General features: G+C 38.8%; 1 protein-coding gene across 2 annotated transcripts in view; it reads right to left on the bottom strand.

Annotated features, from left to right (window-relative positions):
• Nucleotides 1–24,712, bottom strand: part of adamts18 (ADAM metallopeptidase with thrombospondin type 1 motif, 18) — a 65,241-nt gene that overhangs the window by 34,392 nt on the left and 6,137 nt on the right. The window contains exons 4-12 of one of the 2 annotated variants that reach the window (XM_079868021.1): nt 5,555–5,831; nt 5,008–5,207; nt 4,813–4,896; nt 3,981–4,140; nt 3,252–3,357; nt 2,393–2,530; nt 1,889–2,042; nt 722–817; nt 68–216 (exon numbers count right to left, since the gene is read on the bottom strand). In XM_079868021.1, the coding sequence (XP_079724147.1) occupies nt 68–216; nt 722–817; nt 1,889–2,042; nt 2,393–2,530; nt 3,252–3,357; nt 3,981–4,140; nt 4,813–4,896; nt 5,008–5,207; nt 5,555–5,831 (1,364 nt within the window). Of the gene's footprint in view, nt 1–67; nt 217–721; nt 818–1,888; nt 2,043–2,392; nt 2,531–3,251; nt 3,358–3,980; nt 4,141–4,812; nt 4,897–5,007; nt 5,208–5,550; nt 5,832–24,712 lie in introns of those variants that run through there. The other variant, XM_079868022.1, reaches the window with a different exon arrangement.

The raw sequence follows: 24,712 nt of genomic DNA, 5'->3' as shown, positions 1-24,712 counted from the left end.
TAATAATGATGTCTCAATATCTGAATGATCTGAAGCACAGTGTCTGAATCTTTGAGTTGTTGGTTACCTGGGGCTGTTGCAGGATCTCTCTCGGTACATGACCCCTCCACCACATGTACGTGAACAGTCGGACCACTCGGACCAGCCCGACCACTGGCCATGTACTGCTCTAGGACCATGATCACCAAATTTTACACACTGTCCTCTCCGGCACCACTGCATAATGGGAAAGAAAAGGATTCATCAGTAACGTATGAAAACCTGTTTCTTCCTCAGATTTAAAAAAGATAATAATAATTAAATAAAGTTTATTATAAAAAAAAAATTTAAATCCATAAAAATGTGCTTAAATTTAACAAGGCCACAAACCAAACTGATCTCTTTCATGTCAAAGTATGTGAAGTAAAGTAAAGGAGAGAGTGTATCTGCTGAGGAGATCTTGAGCCTGCTGGTTTGGGATGAAGCCCAGAGTTACACCTGGAGAGCAGGACTCGGCCCAGCCAAGCCACACAGTCCCACACATCAGCACCTCTCACCCTCATCCCCATCAACCAGTGGAAAGACTAACCGTCCTTATGGAACATTTACACAAAGCAGAGAACAATACCGCAGGTGTGTATGAAGAAAGATGCCGAGAGAGACCGGTCAGTCCATATTCATCCTTAATGGTGGTTCAGTGAGTTAAGAAGGAGAAAGGGTGAACAGACAAGCATTCACTCACCATGTCTGGTCCGCAGATGGTGCCCTCGGCAGCAGGCATGAACTTGGTCTCACACCGGTGTCCTGTTCTGTGGCACCATAATGATTTACAGATGTCCTGGTGGGCATAAACACACAGAGAGCACAGTCAAAGACGAGCCTACACCCACTGGGAACCCTTCAACCTCTCTGGCTTGCACCTCGCCATGCCGACCTCTTGTTTCTACAGCAACGGCCAATCAACTTTCCCAACAAATAAAAAAGCCTGTCAAAATCAATCACTGTGCTGCCCAAAAGAAACATGCTATTATCATTGCATTTTGTTTCTTCCCACAATACAACGATAATAATGGGTGATGAGGGGTTGGGAGACCGGCCACTGCTGGCCGACGGCCCAATTGCATCTGGCAGACAGTGAGAGAGAGACATGGTTTACAAAAGCTAGCAACACTGGACTCTGGATCACCGGGTAGCTAACACCACTAGCTCCCACGGCTAATTACATCTTTACGGCTTTGGGACAAGGACGGGATGGCTTAAGGGGACAGAAAACAAAAACATTGGGTTTTATCTCCACAATCGTTCTTAATTAGGATGTACAGCTGCCTTCCATCGAGGTCGACGTTCAAGACTCTTTTCAGCGCACGTACGAGGTCTTCGAAGAGCACAAAAGCAACAGGGATCTCTCAAAAAGGAAGTCCATAGCATGAGAGCTAATCCCACAGATAGACTCTCGCAATGTTAATTTCCCAAGCATAACTATTTGCATATCAATGTGTGTGTTAGACGCTAAAAGCTACAGCGGATGCCAAAGGGGGCCCTGTCCATCTTTGTTGAACCTTTGTACATGGACTGTGAATGAAGACTTAGAGTTGATTTCGAGGCAATGGGTTTCCTCTTAGAAGTTCCTTTTCTTTCCAAAGCTCAGATATGTGTTTGTGTTGACCATGATGTCTCTACACACAAACATTACAGGTTGAAGCACATTTAAATATCTGAGACCCTAAATGAACTCAATCTCTGTGAATTCTACTGTGGCATTGTGTTTTGTCAAAATTATTGATTGAAGCTGAATTGTTAAATGAGTCACTAGACGATTCTAACATGAGTTCAAACTAATTTAACATAAAAATGTAATCAAACTCTGAAAGAGAAGCCTAACAGCATATTTTAAAGAACTATGAGTTACCTTTACAAATTCCAGGCTGCACAGTTTGGCCTTTGAGCCAAACTGCCATTTGCACTGTATATCTGCATCGTACAGCTGACCAGGAAGCTGCTCAGGGTATTTGTATTGGCTTATCTGCTTGGGCTCATCCACTAGACACGAAGCCTGAGCTGTACTGTGAACACAAATGCATACAAAGAAACATGAGCATAGAAACAGGCATTTTTAAAAAAATGCCATATTATATGTATCTCAAATGGGGTAAATGTTTTATGATGTATATAAGTAAAATATTAAATATAAATAGTTTATGAAAAAATAATATAGTTACATGCATTTTTCAAAATATATTTATATATATTGCATATCTATCTATCTATCTATCTATCTATCTATCTATCTATCTATCTATCTATCTATCTATCTACTGTGTGTATTACAATAAAATATATACATTTCTAAAATATATTTGTATACCATTTTTTTCTGATAGTGAATATAATGATATGTGAAGTGAAAGTTTACCCTAAAAATCGGTTCAGGTATTGCCGACTACAGGCAGACCATGAGAAAACACCATTATTCCCAGCCAATGTGGGAGACATTATGTTCCCTTCAGTCTTCCGGCAGGGATTCCCCTCTCCGTCATGGATCATTCCAAAACTGGGGTAAAAAAAAAAGGACGGAGCAAAAGAGGGAGAGATGGATATTGTGAGTTTTACCCAGTGAGACTATTAATGTACAACCTAAGGACAGAAACCACTCCCTGAGTCAGGTGGGACATTACCTCTATAACTAAAAGCTATTTCATCCCTCAAACCTCTTCAATAATCTCTGTATTCTGCTGAATATAACAATTCATGTGATTCACACTCACACATTTACATACTTACTTTCATCAGCCCTTTGGGAATCAGACCAATTAATGCATCAAAATAAACATATGCACTATGGTCACGAAATTCAGACATGAACTGTGTTGCACGATATGCCATGTGTTTATAAATGACCACTCCCCAATAAATGAGTGATTAATGACTGTTGGCCGGTGAAGATTTTGCCCCAAACACCATGCATGTTGGACGCACGTGTCCATTTCATTTGCCCAAAATGTTTGAACCACTGAGAATAACAAATCCCACAACATGTTATCAGCCTGGTGGTTCTCCAGGAGAGATTTTGTTCCAGTTTATGTTGAGAATGCGCCAACGGACCAAAGGACTCAAAATACGGCTGTCATAAAAACAAAGTCTCAGACGTACAACATAAACTTCCCCTTATCACAGTGGCAACCAGCAAACACAAACAACATGTTTGCCTGTTGCACAGCATATGGTTTCCCAAATTGAAATTATGTGGGACCTGAAAGAATGAATGAACGTACTTATGTCCTGACTCGTGGGCGATGGTGAAGGCGAGACCCAGCCCTGTGTCTTCATTAATCGTGCAGCTACGATATTTGCTACACATCCCACTTATTGGAGCAAAACCTGCAGAAAGAAAGAAACAGCAAAACATGGGTGGAAGAATATTTATATGAATGACTGATGAATGTTGGGAACGTGAATCAAATTGATTGTTTACAGAAACATTACAATCCAAGAGGTCTGGATGAAAACCGTAATATATGATTTAAGTATCACTAAACACACCACAATGTATTCAAAACTATAGAATTTGATACAGGATCCCATTACGCATAAACACACTTTCAGACTATTTCTCTGACTGCATGGTCTAAGAAAAAGCTTTGAGTTTGAGTTTCACATCATACAGAGGCAATTTAAAAGCAGTGCTCTCCCCTTCGCCATACATTCAAAGCAGTGCATACTTGTGGTTTGGAGCGTCAGAGCTGAATTCATTATATTTGGCTGACGCCTCTATAGCAAAAAAACGATAAAACTGCCAACTGACTGCAAAGTGGATTTGAGCTTTCTTGGATTCAATCAGGTGAAGTTCTCTGCCTGAGGGCAGACTAGGACACACATCACCAACCACAAGATCTTTCTAACCTTGGCATTGTGTAATTCAGCCTCCTGTCACTCTATTAGCCACTGACATCACAACACATGACCCATTTCTGCTGCTGGATGGTGAATGTCAAGTGCCTTACCCAAGGTGTCACACGGTTCATTCTTCCATGAGCAGATGTCCAGCCCCGTCAACAGTATTGCATGGTCGTGCCGCTTGCCATTTTTACCTATCAGGCCTGATTGCCACTGGCAGAAGCTGTTGAGGGATTGGTCTGCGTGGTGGTTGATAGACAGGCCCAGCTGACAGCAGTGAAACCGAGAGAGATGAATTGTTTAGAGGGGTGGTGAGAGAGAGATAAGAGAGTAATGAATGATCAGACATCTGTCATGTATGAAAGAAATGGAAAAAAAGACTGGGATTCCTTAAAAAAAGATATGACACATCAAATTTACCTTTATTAAGATTAAATTAGCTAAAGTTACTGTGTTTCCTACACTATTACAAAAGCAAATTAAATCATATTTTGTATCCATTATTTGTAATAATGCCAAGAAATGTCTTTCTGTTAAGTTGCAGGACTGCACTCAAAAACAACATATCAGTATAGTCCGATTTATGCACAAATAACTTTTGTAAGCCCTTTTTTGTGAGAAAAAAAACATACAGCATGACCAGTATTGTCTGATTCCTTAATTAATGACTTTTATCAGATGATTCTTTGCAGTGAATAAAAAACACAGTGACCAGTTATTCTGATTGCCAAACAAATGACTTTTTAGTGAATAAAAACAAACAGCTTGTTACTGGTTTGAGTCATCATAGTGGTAACTGAATCAACAATTGAATCACGTTTTAATTGATGTCAATATCATAAAAGTTATGTGCTAGTATCATGATTGATCACATGGATGGATGATGGATACTGCATATGTATGTATGTATGTATGTATCCATGTATGTATGTATCTTACCGGATCTTTCTCAAGTAGAAGGAGACTGACCACAACAATGTTAATGTCATTTCCAATCGTTCCATCTTTGAAAAGACTGGAGACCTGTTCAGCACAACAACACTTTGCATATTACTGTAGGAAGAAGTAAATGTTCACTGAACATGCCAGATCAAAGTGTCTTCTCAATAACAATACTGCTGACAGCTCTCTCACCATGTTCATGACAGTAAGGACATAAGTAGTGACGTTCTCTCTTCCATGTTTCTCCAGCATCTTCCTGTCTGCCACCACCAGAGTTTCCACATTCAGGCCACCCTCTTTGCTCGATGTAATCTCGGAGCGTTTCACCCGGCTTTGCTGCTCAAACTCATCAGGCATGAAAAAATGATCCTCTGTAGGAGGCTTGGGAGTATCTGTAGTTAGGATGAGGTGGAGAGATAAAAGTATGGAAACTCATGAAAAAGAGTGAGAGAAACTGGAAATTGCCTCAGATAACTGATTTTCCTGTTTCCAAGCTTGGCGCCAGAGAGGCGACAACAGACCAGGAAATGCACAGTCATTAACTTCACATGCTGTTTCCGAGCTTTCACTCAATTCCACACAACAGATGATAATAATGACACAGTAATTTTGCTTTTGGAATCAATCAACATATCTTAGAGGGCTTTGCTGTTATACGCAGACTGACAAATTCTACAAGTAAATCATATGTGATGCACTTTCCATTTACAAATAGCTCAAAGGAAATTCCCTTACATACATTGCTTGCGGCGTCCGCAGAAATGTTGTCTCTGGAGCTTTCCGTGCTGGTAATCATGGTGACGGTGATGGTGATGGTGGTGGTCCTCATAGGCGTTGTTTGATTTAAAGTCGCTGGTCCAGTCAGTCTTCTCAGAATGCACTCTGCGCTCAGCTGATCGCTTGTAGATCACATGTGGGTGATGTCCAGAGGGGGCGCTGTAGTTGTGTCGTAAAGCCAAATGCTGTGGGAGCGGAGTGATGAGAAGTTCCTCGTCGGAGAACCGGATCAGACCTGACTGCAGAGTACAGAGGAAGAGGAAGCAATGAGTGGCTAACCATATAATAACAAACAGTGAGGTTGGACTCTATGTCAAATGTACTGTATATATACACTACTGTTTAAAAGTTTGGGGTCAGTAAGATTTTTTAATGTTTTTTTTTTTGTCTCAAATGTTCACCAAAGCTGCATTTATTTGATCAAAAATACAGTAAAGTGTCACATGATCCATCAGAAATGATTCTAATATGCTGTGTGGCAAGCAGGGTGGGGCTGAGAGCCGTGAGAGAACGGAGGAGGAGCTTTTTGAGAATTTTGAGATTTTCTAAATATTACATTTAACAGTTTCTTTATAAGTGAGCATTGGATGATGGCAAAGGTAATCTAAATGTAAAAATAGGGGCAATGAGCATGAACAAATAAATATCTAATTTTGGCCGAGATATATATATATATATATATATATATATATATATATATATATATATATATATATATATATATTTACAATATTGTTCTCTAATATAGGTTGATAACTGATATAGTGCCGATATACTGTGCATAATTTCCAAGTTGAGCTCTATCAACAGCATCTGTTGCGCACTATAAAATAATTGCCCAAAAGATTTCCATTGTAATCACATGTTTACACAACTGTCATCATATTTATTGTTTTGTTTTGACAAACTGAGGGCTGATTTGTGCTTGTTCTCAGTGGTAAGCAACAGCATGTAACAGATGCTGTCAACGGAGGTCAACTTCTAGTTAACCAGGAATATTCCTAAAAGGACACGTTAGCCTTGAGATAACCCTCAAGACCAAGTTAAAATCAGAGCGCACAGATGTGGGACTGAAAATATATCAAATCAAAGACATAGAGGTATTTATGTGAGTTTGATGTCAGGGAAAGAAAAGCCCTTAAGGAGACCATCGACTTTAACATTCCTGGTTGTGGGGGATTCATGGTCCCTCCAGCTGAAACAGTGGTTAAAAAACAGCTGTTGCAGAGTCACAAAAAACGGGCATCGCCATAGTTACAGCTGTCAGTACACAATAAACAAACGATGACATGGTGGGATGTAAAGCAGCCTGGGGCTTCTGAAGCCATCTTAAAGAGCAACCCATTTATCAAATGTTTCAGTACAGAGAGCAGAGGAAAGTTCATATGCAGCGTAACTTTTCAGCAGCTTGTTTTACAGTGACGATTAGCATGGCCACAAGCCAGGCATGACAGGTATGATAGACTATACTATCTACATCCTCTCTCAACTACACTCAGCCCTTGAAAATCTCTAATTAACTCCATTTCTCCAAGGAAAAGGAAACCTGAGAAGTTAAAGTGAGGAAACCTACTGTACAGTACCATGCTGTGTGGTTAATATTAAAGTCACCATGAAATCAAAATCGACAGTTCTTCTTTTTTTTTCTTTTTTTTTTTTGGTATATTGCAGTATTTATTATAAATTACTTATTTTTTTAGAATTCATGTGCCCTTGTAATCTTTAATCATAGTAACATTCCCACCCTTTTGCAGCAACATCTTCAGCTATGTCCGAAATCACCCTCTATTCCCTTAAATAGGGCATTATTTGAGGGGACATCCATTTGTAGTGTCCAAAACCATAGTGGACGTTATCGAGTGCACTCATTCAATCCCATAATGCACTGCAATAATGAATGTACAAATGATGTACACTCAACGGCTAGAGAATACCCATTATGCACTGTGAGGGTCGTGCCGAATGAATTCCTGCGTCTCGCCATAATAGGGCGCACGCTGCTAAAACATCCATTCATACATTTACCAAACCGCTGGTCCAAAATGGTATGAATTCCTTTTTAATTGATCATTAAATTGTTTAATTAAGGTTTAACTTAGTTTCAAATGATTATTAAACAGCAAGTACAAATTATGTAAATGCAGCAGCCTTTCTGGGACACTAAGTGTCCGAATCCACTCCCTAGATTTCATTCACTCCTTAAGGTGGCCTATAATAGTGGAGTAACGTAGGGAATAGTGAATGAGCATATAGGGTGCGATTTCGAACAAAGTCTGACTGGGCAAAGTCCTACCTCACAATAGGGAAGAAAAGACTATCGCAACTTCAATTTCATGACAACTTCAATTTCAAACATAGTCGCATTATCAGAAAAATACTAATATTAATTGAAAGATCGAAATCGCATAACCCAGTCTCCTCTCGTCCGTGTGTGTGTTTGTGTTTGTGTTGCTTGGTGGAGTTTTATGTATCTTTTAGAGCTGAATTAGATGGCATGTTTGAGAGGTACATGGAGGAGGTCAGATATTCACAAGCAGTTGATTAATGAGGTGTGGGGTCAAAGGCAAGCACAAAGCTTATCGTCTCTGCTATGATAGTGACACGCATTGGTGCCCTGGGACACATCCACAGCAAGCCAACACATGCTCATATTTAGCCATTACTAATAAAACATGTCAAAGCTTAATTGCTTCATTATAAGTCATACACATGTGTCTTCAGATTTATTTGGTTTGGGTCAGTGTTTCTAGCAAAGTATAGCAATGTTTCAGAATGAAGCACTTTTCAGAACTGTATTGCCAATGGGAAAAGCAATATGTCAGCTTCATTAAACAAACATGTACTACACATTCAGGCATAATCCTTTCTTTAGGTTAACATGATGAATCTTTTCATTGTATTTAGTAGGACACTGTGATTTCCACAATGTGGAAAATGCGGAGGGAATCCCATCATAAAAATAAAATGTCACAGCTAAATTTATGAGAATAAATCAAAAGTAGGGCTGTAGGCAAATCATGATATGAACTAGTGTCGGTGAATATTAAACCACAAACGTCTGTTATTTAAATATGAATTCTGCATACACTGTGTGAATCTACTAAAGCATGCATGACACTCGTGCGTTTTCAGTGTCTCTCTCTAAATGAGGAAACTCCACATGAACATCATCTCCAGAGCTGTTTTAGCTGTTAACGTTTCATTTGATAACACTATTACCAGATACACACAGAAAAAAAAGATCTTTTTAAAAAAAATCTAAAATCACGAGAATAAAGTCGTATCATTTCGAGATAAAGTCAAAATATTTCGAGATTAAAGTCGAAATATTTAGAGATTGAAGTCGTAATATTTTGAGAATAAAATCAAAATTACGAGAATCTTCAGTTAAGTTCTTCTTCTTTTTTAGCAAGTAAAGAAATGCGCTTGTGAAGTCAAACTGCCTCAGACATGGATCTAAACATAATAGTAGCTTTTTACTTTTATCTGGGCTTTCAACAAAAGGAAATTCTACAGGTGCTAATCTACCAACATGGCATTACCATTTGTTTTAGGACGTTACAAAATATACTGCGCCGGAATAGACTTTACCGGCGAAAACACTTTTCAGACTGGATGGAGCTAGCCAGCTTTATGAGGAAATCACAGGATCCGGCTAAATGATTCGATACAGAATGATGCACTTAAAATGTATCCAGAAAGGATTTACGGTGAAGAAGTAGACAGTACAGTTACTGTTAAGTGTTCTCGACCCACATGGTGTTGCCTATACCACAAGGGAGTGCTAGGGGTCCTTGGAAAGTTTAGAGGAAAACATTGTAAAATATATATATATAAAGTGTAATATAAATGATATGATTCATTTGATTTACATTAGGTTCTTTAGGTTACAGAATGCTTATTTTGTATAAAGTTGTGTTCTTTAGGTTAACACACAATACATGTTGGTTGATGTGTGATTTTTTTTTTTGTATCAATGACTGCTTTACTGCTCTTGCAGACAGGCTAGAGTGCAATAAATGATAAAATAGGTGTATCTCTATTAATTTATTGACTTTTGTCTCTTTCCTGTTCAGTATGTGCAAACATACTCTATATATGGTCATGTAAAATATGACCACGAAGTTATCTCCTGCCAGGTCTGGCTTTGCTAAGTGGGAAGTGTTGCAGTTGTAAAATTGCTCATAGTACTCCAGTCATCAGTGCCAGGACCATATACAGTCTGGCAGAGCCATAATTCACAAAGAGAAAAACTTCAGAGAAGTCAGCATGCTCTTTTTCTCTCTCCCTCTCTAAATTCTGAATGTTTTCTTAAATACTGGCTTGACACAAATTCGAACATAATATTTAGAGACCCGTGGTGTCGTAAAGAAACCATTTGTCACGGGAAAATGCATCTTCCTGAATGACTTGAGGTGCTCTCATCACCGAGCTGAGGTCATCTTCCCTGTTTAAGACTAGATCTTTAACCTCTGTCTCCCAAACTGCTGAAACTCACACATTCCGTCTGGCTTTGGAATTCTACCTAATCCCACCCTTCACGAACAGGCAAATCCTTGCAGTATAGCTGTGAATTCAATCACTGATTGAACCCGCTTGTGTTCTTCATGCCCCTGTGTGTTTGATCCTGTGTGCCCCGACCCCTCCCGTCTCGCAGGTGGCAAAGTAAACACAGGCCACTCCCAGGGCCGAGGCGGTCCCCGCAAAAGCCCATGCTGTGAAAACAGCGGTAGACCGTGGCAGGCTGCCGCAATGATCTGGGGCATCTGCTCCCACCATTAAACACAGGGCAACAAGGGCACTCGTCTCTCTCCAGCCATGCTGACCTCTCCTTTCACGGCTAATGGCTTTCTTCCACTAACTGAAGGCAACAAAACTGAGACGACTGATGTGAGCTGTTGGTTTTTTACCAACATCTACAAATGTGTTCTCAGGGAAAAGGGTGATCACAAGTGGTGATCAGTACATCAGTTTATTGCAGCAATTTTCATTGCATTTCATTTTGAACATAAAAAAAAAGTCTTTTTATATTTGCTCAAAATAAAAATTATGTTAAAGGGATAGTCCATCCAAAAATGAAATATTATAAACATATATAAACATTGATCAGCGAACATACATAGATCACTCAAAAATGGTAAACGGAAGCTCAACTCTTGTTTGACATCCAAGAACAAACCTTGATGGTTCTGGTGGAAGCGTGACAAGTGAGAATAAACCTGATTGGTTCTCACATGTCAAGCAAGCTGAATGCTTTATGTATGTTCATTGATATTTTAGAACTCTTTGAAGCATCAATGAGTGATGAATAGACTTTGAAGAAATATCTTCATTTGTGTTTTGAAGATGAACAAACGTCTTATGGGTTTGAAACAACATATGGGTGAGCAAATGATGATTTTAATTTCGTCAAAACCTCAGCTATGTTAGCTAGATAGATATCATTATCTTAGTGGCAATGGGAGAATTTGTGACAACAATGTAGAATACATCACAGAAAATCAAACAATTTTGTAAGGCATAAAAATGGATATACAAAATTAATGAATGTAAAAATGTCAGAAGCACTGCAGCTATGCATTGACGGTTATGACAGATCTGTCTGAAGCTCTCTCACACCGGCTCCAGGCCAGCAGGACACCGTTAGTGCTGAGCCACTACTACATATACCACTACTAGTAAAAATGTAATGCACACTGTGGAGCATAATCATATTGGATGTAAAAGTGCATTCCACTGCCTCAGGACATCAATTCTCATTCACACTGCCCATGTGTGGGGGTTTAATTTGATTCATGTAGTCAAGTCATAGTGTGCGCCACTGTAAAACTGAAATCTGCATTCAAGCATTTAGAACATCAAATGTACAAACAGACTCAAGACACAAGCTAACGTCTGGCACATACAAATCTACCAAAGAAGGGCAGCGTGTAATTTGCTTTCTTTAAATAACAGGGTTAAGATTCTTTTTTGATGATAATAGCGCAGAATCAACCTATTATTAGTGAATTGGAATTACAGTGTAGTTTTGCATTAAAACTTTACTCACAACCAGAAAGCCAATGCCATTGATCCACGTTCTGCAGAAATTATGAAACACTGCTTTCAAAAATAACTGGACAACTCCCGACGCTGTGATGTGGGTTTGCGTTTAAAACCGCACTGACAGAAATTTCTTTTCACTAATTTTCACTTGCCCTAAGAGTGAGTGGGGATGATTGGCTCCAAAAGCTGGCATTTTCAGAAAAACTGGCAAGATTCTGTAATTTTCTGAATAAACCATGTTAGCACATTATTTGAGATAGCTTCCTGCAGTGAAGCCCTCCCCGTACACGGCATCCCGCAAGCATGTGTTTAACCAACATCCTGGAGGACCTCTGCAAGCGCCCCGCAGTCCAACTCACACAATTATCACACATGTATTCCATTTGTTTTAGAGACATAACAAACTTTACTGTCAAATATCTAACAACTTAGTCCAGCAGTTAGCAGATGGAGTTGCTTTGCTTCGATAATGGGGGTAAATGGATTCCATCTGGGGCCATCTGTTTTTTGGCCATTATGTCTTACGGGATGCAGAAAGAAAGGAGCTGGCTGAAGACATGAGAGAGGAAACTAACTGAAGAACTGCAGGGATCCTATTATCACAACATCAATTTTCTTTTCTTTTTTATTCTTTTTTTTTTTTCTAATTTTATTCTAAAAAAGGAAATTAATATCAGTATTCAGGTTCAGTCTTCAAATCTGATTCTATCGAGCAAGGTTTTCCGAACTGGTGATCATAAAGGAACTGCAAGGGCTTCATGAGATGATTAAATGAAAACATAAAAAATAATTAATTAATTCATGGATAACGGATATTCATAATCATGGATATTCACTTAAAATATCAGGGAGTACTTCCAAGTAAATATTTTAGGTCAAAGGGGTTTGACAGACAAAAACAAGTTTGGGAATTTCTGCTGTAGAAGATATTACTGAGCTGCAATACGTTTTAATGTAAAAACGTGTGACAGGTGATCACATAATTACACGAGTGCCTAACTACAGCCTTCTACAGAAAAACACCTGACTACTTAGAGCCTATTACACTCGAGGGAGCGAAGGGAAACACTCAACCGCAGTCTCTTCTTCTTCTCTCCTTCAAGAAACACTTGTAAGAGATGTAGATTAGAGGGCCACTGTCTGCTGCCAGATAAACACGTTTCAATTTCACAGCGAACACAGAAACCATGAGAGCTCTTTTAACTCTCACTCCCCTCATTGAGTCGGAGTCTTCACATATTCAAAGGAATATCAGATGTTGGGAATTAACTAATAAACCACTATCCTCAAACTCAAAGCAGTACTCTATGGATGATTTCACCACAGGGATCGTCTGTTTTATGTGGTTTCATGAGATCTGTCTTTGACTAGTCTTCAGTGCAAGTATGGGAAATAATTTATTGCCTGTCTCTGTGATTCTATGAAACGTAATTAGCTTCTCTTTGTGTAAACTGTGAGTGTTTTTAAAGCCTCCAACCATGGTATTATAATCTAGATGAGTAAGTGCTTACATGCTGTTAAAGGCTGGAAGGGAGCAGTGAGAAACCCAAAGCTGCTTATTACCCAGCTTTAAAACACATCTGCATTCCACTGCTGGGTTACATCTGACCAGAGCATCGGCTCTACTGGCTACATAGGGGTGAGAGTGTGTGTTTGTGTGCGCAGAAAAATGATGAACAATTAAGGGGCATTTGTATATTGGATATCTACACAAACTCACAACCTGCGCTTAACACTGGGATATCTGAGATCTTTTTAAACCCCTACTTTTAACCCTGGTTTATGAAACACTGGGCTAGCATGGTTTCGCAGAGCTAAAAAGTAAGTATTAGGTCTGAAATGATACAGTGCTAGACTGTTACATGTTAAGTTTGCAACAGATAATCAATCATAAACTAAATATTTGATATATATCAAACCATGACTCTTGAACCTTGGCCCTCTCACCCCCTTCCCTCGTTGGGAAAAAATGAAACTCAGCCTAAAATCAGCCTAGCTTTCCATGTCCTCTTCTATAGTACTGCATAAGTTACCTTTGACAAGAAATGCAATGTGAGTTATCACCAAAATTAAACAAAAAGTAATAAAATGGAAATCATCATTACAAAGAATTGCATCATCACAATCGTTGTGTGCATTTTAGAGGAATAATTACTGTTTTCTCAACTAAAGCGTAACATATAAATCAGTGGCAGCAGTGGTCACCAAGGTTATAATCGTTAACGAAAACTAACGAAAAAACGAAAACTAGGTGGGAAAAAACATTGTCGTTAACTGAAATAAAAATAAAAACGAGGCATTAAAAAAAAACGATAACTAACTAAAACTGTAATGTGTGTTTGGCAAAACTAACTAAAATAAAATAAAATTATAGAGTAAATGTCCTTAGTTTTCGTCTTTGTCAAGGTCTTTCATTTTTTAACGCTATTTAAAACACGCAGCGTATTCGTTCAGCTGCATTTCCTTTCCCTGCTCTCCCTCTGTCTCTCTGTCACTCATACGTCTCTCACATCGCGCACACACACACACACACACACACACACAGCCCCTCCCCTCCCTGCACACCGCGTCTCCATGAGAACGAGTGTTCGTTCGACGTTGAAAGCAAGTTCGCTAAAGGTTAGTATCTCTATCTCGTGAACACCTTACAATCACACATTAAAAAGTGGTATCAAAATATTTTAAATTCTGAATATAATTTTGTCAGTGTGTTAATGTCGACCCGAGAAGCGATTGCGCCTTTTTTAGAAAGTTAACTAGTCGCAAGTTTGAGGTAAGATGCACTTTTTGGTTGTGGTTGTTGATGTCAAAACACTATATAAGCTTTGATTCAAATATTAAATAATGTTATGTCATTTTTTTACTTTTACACTTAATGTTTGCTGCTTCAATCCAGATAAGTAGGCTATTGACTGTAGGTAAAGTGGGGTGAGTTGTGCCAGTTTTTACTCAAAGTGACTTTAAAGTGAGGCCATGGCAGTAATTCCTTCAACTTAACGATGTACATATATTTCAGGATGTGGTGCATCCCTGAGAACAATAACTTTGGATCTGAAATAAATTGTTTCAGAAATATAGCTTTTGGGGAAAAAGTGGTCTCATGGCACAACTTGCCCCTGGTGCGGGGGAAGTTGTGCCTTTAGGGGAATACATTGGGGTAAATTGTGCCAGTGATTTCTGAAGTAAAACAGAACATTTTAATGTTATGAACTGTAATGCTATATGAAAGCAAGACAATTTCAATACAAAATTACTAATTTAAGGTTTATTTAGATATTGTCACCCTGGAATACCATAGCATGTGTTTTTCCTACTATGGTCAATTGCATAGGGATTTTGTATTGAACATAACTCTGGATCACAGTGTCATAGAGACAAGGGGGCGGGCTCATTTTACTCAGACGACCAATCAGTCTCTCAGGATCATTGTGAAGCTATCAAGCTACGCCCTAGCAACCATTTAGAGCACCATAGCAACACAATATATGATATTTGTGAATCATTTCAGGCAAAAAGGCTTTGGCAATAGATGCCTGTTGACATAGCGCTGTCTGTCAATTATGTAACATATAAGAATAAAGTGACTAGGCTAATTTCTAAACATACTATTGTGACATAGGCCACTTAAAAACAGAATAAAACTTCTCTTTACATAGTGCAAACTCAAAACTGAAATCAGTGTTAGCTAAATTAAACAAATAGCAGGCAGGCCTAAGTCAAACAATGATGAGGCATGCCCATCTCCTCACTTCTCAAGATTATCCCCTGTGAGTATGTAGGTCTAGGTGGTCTGGATCTGGCACAACTTAACCCAGGCCCTTTGGCACAAATCACCCCAGACCCACAAGTTTGAAAAACTAGCATGATCCAGCAGTTAAGAGCTAACATCATGCTAACTGTATAGACTCATTGTGTAGCCTACTAAAGCACTAAAACATGTGTGAAATGTTTTCAAACTTGTCTATAATTGTTCAGACACTACAATCAAAAAACCTTAATCATAGAAATTTTACTTTGAAAGGGAAAAAACTGTTTTTTGCACTAAAATGTGCTTAACTCTCATGCCATGTGTCTCTTTGGAGGATGAGTAAAAGTGATTGCTTTTCAAAATTATGTGGTCACATGACCAATTTCTTCTATGGTTTTCCAGAAACAAGGGGTGGAACTACTTCCCCCCTGGCACAAATCACCCCACTCTCCCCATAGGGTAAATTTAGTATAGGGTGTGGAAATTGTACAGCTGTGGTATTTGTATAGGGTGTGAATTCTGTATAGAAGATGTGTAGATTTTTGGTACAGCGTGTGGATTTTGTAAGAGGTAAAGGATTTTCAATGGGGTGTGAATTTTTTTCTAAAATTGTATTATGTTTTTATTATTACACAATACTTTTTCTGACTTTTTTGAATCTTGCCCCTGACAAATAACCCAAATTACAAAAAAAGACTAAAACTAACACTAAAACTAATAAAAACTAAACTAAAACTAAGCATTTTCAAAAAATAAAAACTAAACTAAACTAGCAAACCCACTTTAAAAACTAATTAAAACTAAACTGAATTTGAAAACAAAAAGTCAAAACGAAATAAAAATAAAAACTAATGAAAAATGCAAAACTATAATAACCCTGGTGGTCACGTGACCAATTCGAATTTAAATAACTTACCCACACAGCAAACAATTCTAGCAGTAAAGCTTTAGCTTCTTGGTTGATGCCGTCATCCAGTGGTATCGCTTATAATTGCTGTGGCTTTCTGCACAAAATTAAGCTCTGGTGTAGGTCTTCCTTTGCCGATTAACTCCAGCTTTTCTTCAAAAGCTTATCTTGAAAACAGCGTGGATAATAAATTAGCAACAATGTCCTCCTCATTAATGTTGCTTGCTGTTTCCATAGCGAACAGCGCAAGCTATTTTATAATTTTTTATTTATTTTATCCAATGGTGTTCCCCACAGCAGGTGGAACGCGTCATAAACTTAGTAATTACAAGCCACACCCATTTAGAGGGATTATTTCAATTTTCCTGTCATTTGAAATTAGTCTCTCATTGGCTTGCTATAGACCTTATTCACAGCAGCGCCATCTTTGATTTTTAACGGCAATGAAAGCGAGACTGTGAGGAATAGACAAACATCTCTTCAGTGGGTTGTACTGTTATTTATTGTGTTTTTGAGTTATTCCGCTGACGAAACACTGCAAAGATATCTTTCCGCGAAATTTCAGTAGACAAAAAACCCCACACAATATGAGCTGTGGAAAATTATAAGTGATCTAGGAGCTTTATAAAGCATTTTACAGCAGATGCCACTGAAAATATGGTGAGTCTATCCCTCACAGCCTCGCTTTCATACCTGTCATGTCGCTGCTCTGAATAAGATCTATGGCTTGGCCCTCTGTAATTTTACAGCTGGACCACCAATCGCAGAGCTGAAAGCGTTAGGGGCTTTCAAAAAAATCCTAATAGAGACGTCTAAAATGGACGTCTACACAACACAACACAAACTGAATAGGCAGATTTGAAGGGTTTATTTCCTCAAAAAGATTTAGTTTATTGTCAAATTATAAATTTGTTAGAATAGAACTGAAGACTTTTTATTAAAAAAGTTTTATTTTTACAATAATTTAAGCCCTCTCCTGACAGTTCCCCTGTATATAGCTAAAAACAAAGGATCAATAAAAAAAAAATCTATGAACTGTGTGATATATGCAACAAGACTATGTTTGCCTGGGGGTTAATAATGTTAATGACCCTGGATTAACTATTTAAATTGTGAATTGTGAAGCCCAAAAGTATGTCTTCAAACTGCATTTGAAGCAAACAGGCATCTGGTCATGAGACAAAAAAGAAGGAAAACCTGACCCCACCCGTGCACTTTTTTTCTCTACAGAACAGTGAAATTACAATACTAACATTTATGGTTGCCTTAATTTCTTTGCATTCAAACTTTTAAACCATTGAGCATCCATTTTGGTGGAAAACCACAGAGAGACCTTAACGCTTCTCTTTGTTGACAACAAACTAATTTATTAACAATACTTATTATCAATATGTCAAGATGGTTGGTGCACATTGCGTTCCCAAATGCAAATTATAAGTGACTCAAACACAGCAGTAAGTAGAACTTACTGTGAATCACTGAAAATGAATACAGTGCTGTGCTTTGGCATTACGCTGAAATATGCATTGCGTCAGACTATATGTTTATTAGTGCTGTCAATGGATTAAAAAAATTACTAATTTATCACACATTTTTCTGTAATTAATCGTGATCACACCTAACATTAAAGATTTTAATATATTTTTATATTGTAATAATTTCACATTTAATCACCATAATAATGTATAAACAACACGAAGACAGTAGCTTTTTTTATGAAAGAAGGCCAGTACCACCAATACCAATACTGCTACTGATGTCTCTATGAAATAGATTTTTTTCTCCTTTAGCTTTTAATTCCGCATTACCATATAATTGAAAGCTATACATTTTAACATTAGGCAGTTCATATTTTTACTAAATGCACAACAAACTATTGTTTTCATTGTTTTTGAACCATGTAACATTGTAAATGGTGCTTTGCGATTTTCAGGTAGGTCTAACAGGTAGGATTCAGAAATTGAATAAAGTTATCAAACACTTCACAGTCTTCACTGCATAAATTATATATTAAATATAGATGAATCCTTATTAAAGCTACAAAAGTTATTCAGTCAAGAGCAGTGAGTGATTTTCTCATTTTCTTTTGTCCTTTGATTATCCTTATTAATGACAGACAGCAGCAGGCTGGCTGCTAGGCTGCTGTCACTTTATCTGAGACATCCTATTTTCTCACAACTCTCTACATTCAAGACTTCATTTAACTAATTTAAGACTGTGCTTGCAAGGATACTTGACAAAACAGGCATTTTGGCTTTTTGTGTGTGTGTGTTTTTGTCCTTTCATGCGCTGTCTGAATAATTACATTACAGCCATTGCGATTTGATGATCAGACTAAGGCATATCACATTCTCACAACCTTTCAAGGGAACTCGCACTGCGAACGCTTAGCGTGATGACGTCTTGGAGCACATGTGAAATCAGTCCAATTGGTGTGGCGGACGTCAGAGGCGGGTGACTTCACGAACCAGGAAACTATAAAGCCTGCCTAAAAGCAAAGCAGGGCTAGCTTCTGAGTCTTAAGTAAGCGCTCAGTGTGAAACTGTTATCTATCTATATTTATATTAAAGACGATTAGCAATTTAGACTGTGTGTGCACCCCTGCCTGTGTTATTTGAGGAGCATGCACAGTCATTGCTCGAGGGTGCTGGCTGTGAGCACTGTGATGTGCTTCTCATACGGACGCTCCGATCCCGCCTGGTATTCTTTCGCGAAGGATGCTCGGGCTCGCGTTCCCCAGGGCTCGGGTCCAGCTGCTGCAGAGGCACAGTGGTGACTAGATCCAGTGCCTTTTCTCAGGGTTTGGAAGCACGGGCTGCAGTTACTTCTGCCTCGATTGAGGCACCTACACTGCAGCTATCTAATTCTGAGGATTTAGATGTTGTCAGTGTTGAAGCAGGAGATACTGAGGATTCGCCACCTCAGTTTCATGCTTTTGAGGAGCTAGTTGAGGTTGTAACGAGAGCTGTGGAAAGATTAAGTCTCGACTGGCCAGCAGATAAGCAGGACGTTCGCGAGTTATCTCTCCCCTGAATCAGCATCTTCCCTAAAGGCCCCGGTATTACCCACTAAACCAGTTAGAACAACAACTTCCTTGGTGGGTAAGGCTTACTCAGCCGCTGGTCAGGCTGCAGCATGCCTACGCACAATGTCGCTGTTGCAGGTCTACCAGGCTGAGTTGTTAGGAGATATGGATGAGGGCAGGGGTATTGGTGTGGCCACTGAGATGCATATATGGCTCAAACTGAGCAATATATAGGAGAAAGATAAAAACTTCCTTATGGATGCACCCCTGTCACCTTCTGGCCTCTTCGGCGACACTATTAACTCAGTCGTCGAGAGGTTCCAGGACGCAGCCAAACAGGCGGCTGCATTCCAGAAACTCCTCCCCTGCCGCTCTCATGTCTCCGGGGCTGCTGAGCAGGAGCAGTCCCAAAACATCTAAAGCCAGCTCCTCACACCGTGCCACACAAAACCAGAGAGTAGCTTCCCGTGCTCCCCCTCAAAAATATTGAGGACAGGGAAAGCGATCTCAACCGCAACCTTCAAGGGGTAAGACGGATCTGAGGACAGTCATTATTTCCAAGAAGGCTGTGGGGAAAAGGTCCTGACGCCTGAGGGGTCAGTCCAACGAGGGGTCAGGCCAACGAGGGGTCAGGCCAACGAGGGCAGTCTCCCCCGAAGTAAAGCAGTTAACACCTCATTGTATGGTGCACCACCTTGTGTGTTCCGGGGCGCAGCGGTCTCCGGCGAGCACACATCTCAGGGTCCACTGAAGTTCCGCCACACCATTGGACTGATTTCACATGTGCTTCAAGACATCATCATGCGTCATACGCATCACACGTTCCCTCAACATCAATCGACGCAGCCTTTCGTTCCCTCTTCAGGGTTACAGTCGTAGGAATAGACTTGGAGTTATTACAATGTTATGTACTGTGTAAAGGTACTATATCCCATAATTTTCAATACTGACTCAAAAAATTTGTTTTTGTCTGCTGAATGTTTTTTTTTTTTTTTTTTTGAAAGATGACAGAAATTAAATATGGTGCCACCCTGACTAAGATCTATTAAGCAAGCTTGAGTAAAACCACATTGAAAGCTGGTCTAGTGGGTAAACATAAATAAACCAAACAAGAGAAGTGACTAAAAAGATGAAGCACTGCCCATGCCTCAGATATCGCACAGCTAAGTTGTCAATGACAAAAAGGTGTCCTTTCATAACCCTATTACTCACAGAAAGATGCATGAGCTTGACTAACATAATTAAACCTCAATGGAGACATGAGAATTTTAAAATGCCAGTCCCAAATGGTCCAAGGCACTAGATATGGGATTCCTTATAATATTTATGGCTTCTAAGCGCTGGTGTGACAGCCACTTTACCACTGCCCATTAGTTTTAGGTCTTCAAGTGAGTGAGAACAAGAGCTATTACAGGAACAGCCTGCCTTTCCCCTTCCTTACTTTCTCCCAAAAGTATCTCTCTCTCTCTCTCTCTCTCTCTCTCTCTCTCTCTCTCTCTCTCTCTCTCTCTCTCTCTCTCTCTCTCTCTCTCTCTCTCACATCCCCAAGTAGCCTCTACATCACTGTCACCACACAGACCACCAGGGAATAGCCCCTGGCAACTTCTATAGTGCTAACATGGCATAACACCCCATGAATTATGAAAGGGGGAGTGAGGAACATTTGTAACTACAAAGAAGCCCAGCATATATTCACTCTGGTTTCAATTTGTCTGTCTGCCCTCCCAAAACTCAGACAAGTGTAAATGTCCACCACGTCACCTGAGCATTGTCTCCCATGGTGCAGAGCATTTGACTCTCAACTAGCAGACTCAGAGTGGTTAATTCAAGGGACTGAGTCAAATAGTGGCAGGAAGAATCCCAGACTGGTCCCAGGAACGCCCCTGTAGAGATATGTGTAGGGTATCGCTAAATGCTTCATGATATGATACATCACGACACAAATGCTGTCAAATGCACAATTAATTATTCAATTAAACTATGTAAGGATTATTCAAATCAATTTGATGGAATTTTACTATTAATTAAATTATGTAAATCTTGCATGCAAACATGAATTTCGTGTGATGGCGAAAGATTTTGCAGCGGGTCCAAGTTGCTCACGCTTGGACCAACAGAAATCAGCTTGGTTGGAAAGTGACTTTTGTGTGAGATGTGCTACACTATGTGTATATGTGTATATGTGTATATGTGTATTATGTGTATATGCTACACTACTGATAATTGACAATGGACCTTTTTTGGCCATTCAATTTTGCTAATGTGAACACATTTTTATACTGTGTGAGAAAACTGTAAATGTGATACTATAAAAACAAAATAGTTAAATATACAATAATTTAAATTTATGTTGTCATTGTTCTAAAGCCTTGAGAAAAAAATTATCTGAAAAATAGTATATGTACTGCTAGATGTACAAACATGTGTTGTAAGTATATACATTGCAACTCTGAACTTTCTTGCAAAATGTTTTTACAGAAATATATGCAGATTTGTTTTTATTTGTAGTGTTAAAACCATAGATATGTATACACAGATGACTTATCCAACCCTTCCAGACACATAGGTGCAGCTTCTGCTTGTGAAACCACCGAGATTTAAATTCCCGAAGAAATTGGATAACCTTTTACAGGTGAGAATGTGTTGGTTTGTGTTTTTATATGTATTAACCCAATACATGGTTTTACTATGGTACTTTTAATGTTTTTACTTTTACTATGGTAACTTTTTAATGTCACCTGACGCCTATGTCTTTTTGTATTGTGTTAGTTTAGCAAAAACATCTGCTAAAGTCTATTTCATATTAATGCATGCGTCTAACTACGACTGCAGACGATCAGTCAACTTGCTCTCGAATGTTCACGGACTACTCCAATATGGCAGACAGCTTACGGATAGCGGCACACTGAAACGGCTGCTAATGATGTATCTATGTATATATATCTATGGTTAACAATCATGATTAATCTCTTGATTTACGTATTTGGACTCAAACATTTATTTATTTTCAGAAATGTAGCCCTAAATTACCCGGGCTCAGACCACAGTTTAAAAACCTCTGATTTACATGACCTGCATGACCTTTACATGAAGTAATGATATATTAAAATAATAATGACACAAGGATCTTACTTTTTTATGTGTAATCAATTTCAAAACAATCAAGTATCTCAATATATAATTATGATGCCCGGAAAAGGGGCTTAAACTGGGAGACCCCAAACAGCGACCATTTTAGCAGAATCCATAAGTACCAATCATGACAACAAACATGTCTGATGGAAACCCCAAAGCATTTACAATTTCCTGAGTCAGACAAGCACTACAGATCTGCTCTCGGAGTCTGTGTATGCTAATTCCCAGCCTCTCTCTTCCATTGATGTTTGAATGGCCCGGTGCTCTACTCTCACTGCAGTATATCCAAGCTTTGAGCACACTGACAGCTTGCCTCCTTTCCAGTCAGAGTGAATTAGCATCACAACTGTCCCTAAGTGCAATCCCACACGTTAGCGCATCAGCTTGAACCAGCAGGTCTGGTACTGAATAAACACAGCTGAAGTGCTTCAGCAGCAATTCACACACACACCTCACACATTCACAGACAGTCTAGCACCCACGAGGTTGGACTATGATTGGCCGGGCTGTCCATAAAAGATAAAAGAGCACTTTACCATCCAAAAAGACTTCATGAAACACCCCCCCCCCCCCCCCCCCCAAAAAAAAGAGAGAGAGAGAGAGAGAGAGAATCTGTGGGAAATATAACTTGTGCACAATATATTCAGTTTTCCGTTTGTTTTTACTCATTTGCACAGTTTACACAAAAGGTATGATTTACATGAATTTACATTGAATGTCACATCAACTGATCAACCAATACATTTATGAAGGCTTTACATTAATTTGATTAATTCAAAATGAGTAACAGATCATTTTAAATAAGTATGCTTGAATAAGTTACTCATATAACTTGGGACTTGGGAAAGGTCATGTCTAAGTTCAGCATGATTGGACATGTTTGGAAAGAGCTGAATTCAGTAAAGGGCAAATTTAGTGAGTCCCCTGTCCTACAAAGACCTGCTTGCAAACCATTCAAAAGAATAGGAGGATAATTAACTATACTAAGTTGTCTGCTTGATAGACTCTGAAAAACACTCCATGCCTACTTTCACATTTCTGGCCTTATCACAAAAAGTTTGGGTTCATCTCTAAGGGTGTGTTCACACTTGTAGTTCAGTTCGCTTGGTTTGTTTGGTCCGGAGCAAAAAAAAAAGTTGTGTTAGACTTTCTGTCATTTTGATGTACAAGATCGTAAAAATTCCGTCATAATTATTATTACCTTTAAATGTTCATATTTTAATGATAATAAGACATTTAATAGCTTCAGTTTCTGTTGACATTTTCATTTTTATTCACAAACTTACAGGACAATGATATAGGCTATGCATTTATTTATATTATGAAAAGTAAGTTGAACAAAGACTATGCGTCACTGCATCAGTTTTTATCTTGAACAGTTGTCGCGGATCGTGATATGAATGCAATCATCCCTTCCTCTTTACTACGTTACAGAACGAAATAAACATGAACATGAACATCAGAAAATATGTTGAAAGATACAGTACAGTTTACCAAAATCCATATTCTCATGTAATCGCTAAATCAGTGTTGCAAACAATGTCACGTAACATTATACCTTACAAAAATCATTAGTTGACCATAAACTTGATAATCAGCAAGAAAAATGTAGAGAAGAGCATTTTGCTAAATACTGTATATGTACAATATTACACAATATTTAGTATTTTGCTAAATACTGTATATGTACAATATTACACAATATTTTTTTTTATTGAATATTTAATGTATTTTTGAATGAATCCGTCAAGTTTTTGTGACAGCCACCATTTAAAACAAAACAAACTGGATTAGAAACTTAATTATGTAAGTATAAGTATTATAACTTTATCATTATAAAATGGGCTTAAACTGGGTGCTCGCCTGTGTGTAATCAAATGCATCGGCTTGGACAGACTTCTCAGGTGCTACTCAACCGGAAGGATGCATCCTACCGAGACTGCGTCCTTCCTAGTCCAATCCTTCTGAGGCTTATAGGCTAGAATCCTCCTTAGCATTAAATGCTAGAATTAAATGGTCTAGTAAGTGTGCATGGCTATGGCACACACGTCCCATACTGGATTTTTCCCCCAAAAAAATTTATAGTTACAAGTTACAATAGATCACTCTCAGTGTAATCTGTCAAAATGATGGATGGCCTTCAGATTTTTCTGTCACTGCTAAAAAAAATTCCGTCAATGGCGTAAACTTTTCGGTTAACGCGACCTCTGGTCCTGGTCCACTTAGCCTTCACATTGCCATTTTTAACACCAAACCTAAA

This window comes from Squalius cephalus, assembly GCF_949319135.1.
Source record: "Squalius cephalus genome assembly, chromosome: 3".
In the NCBI taxonomy this organism is placed as follows: domain Eukaryota; kingdom Metazoa; phylum Chordata; class Actinopteri; order Cypriniformes; family Leuciscidae; genus Squalius; species Squalius cephalus.
Note: the sequence above shows the minus strand (reverse complement) of the source record. Positions and strands in the feature narration are given on the sequence as shown.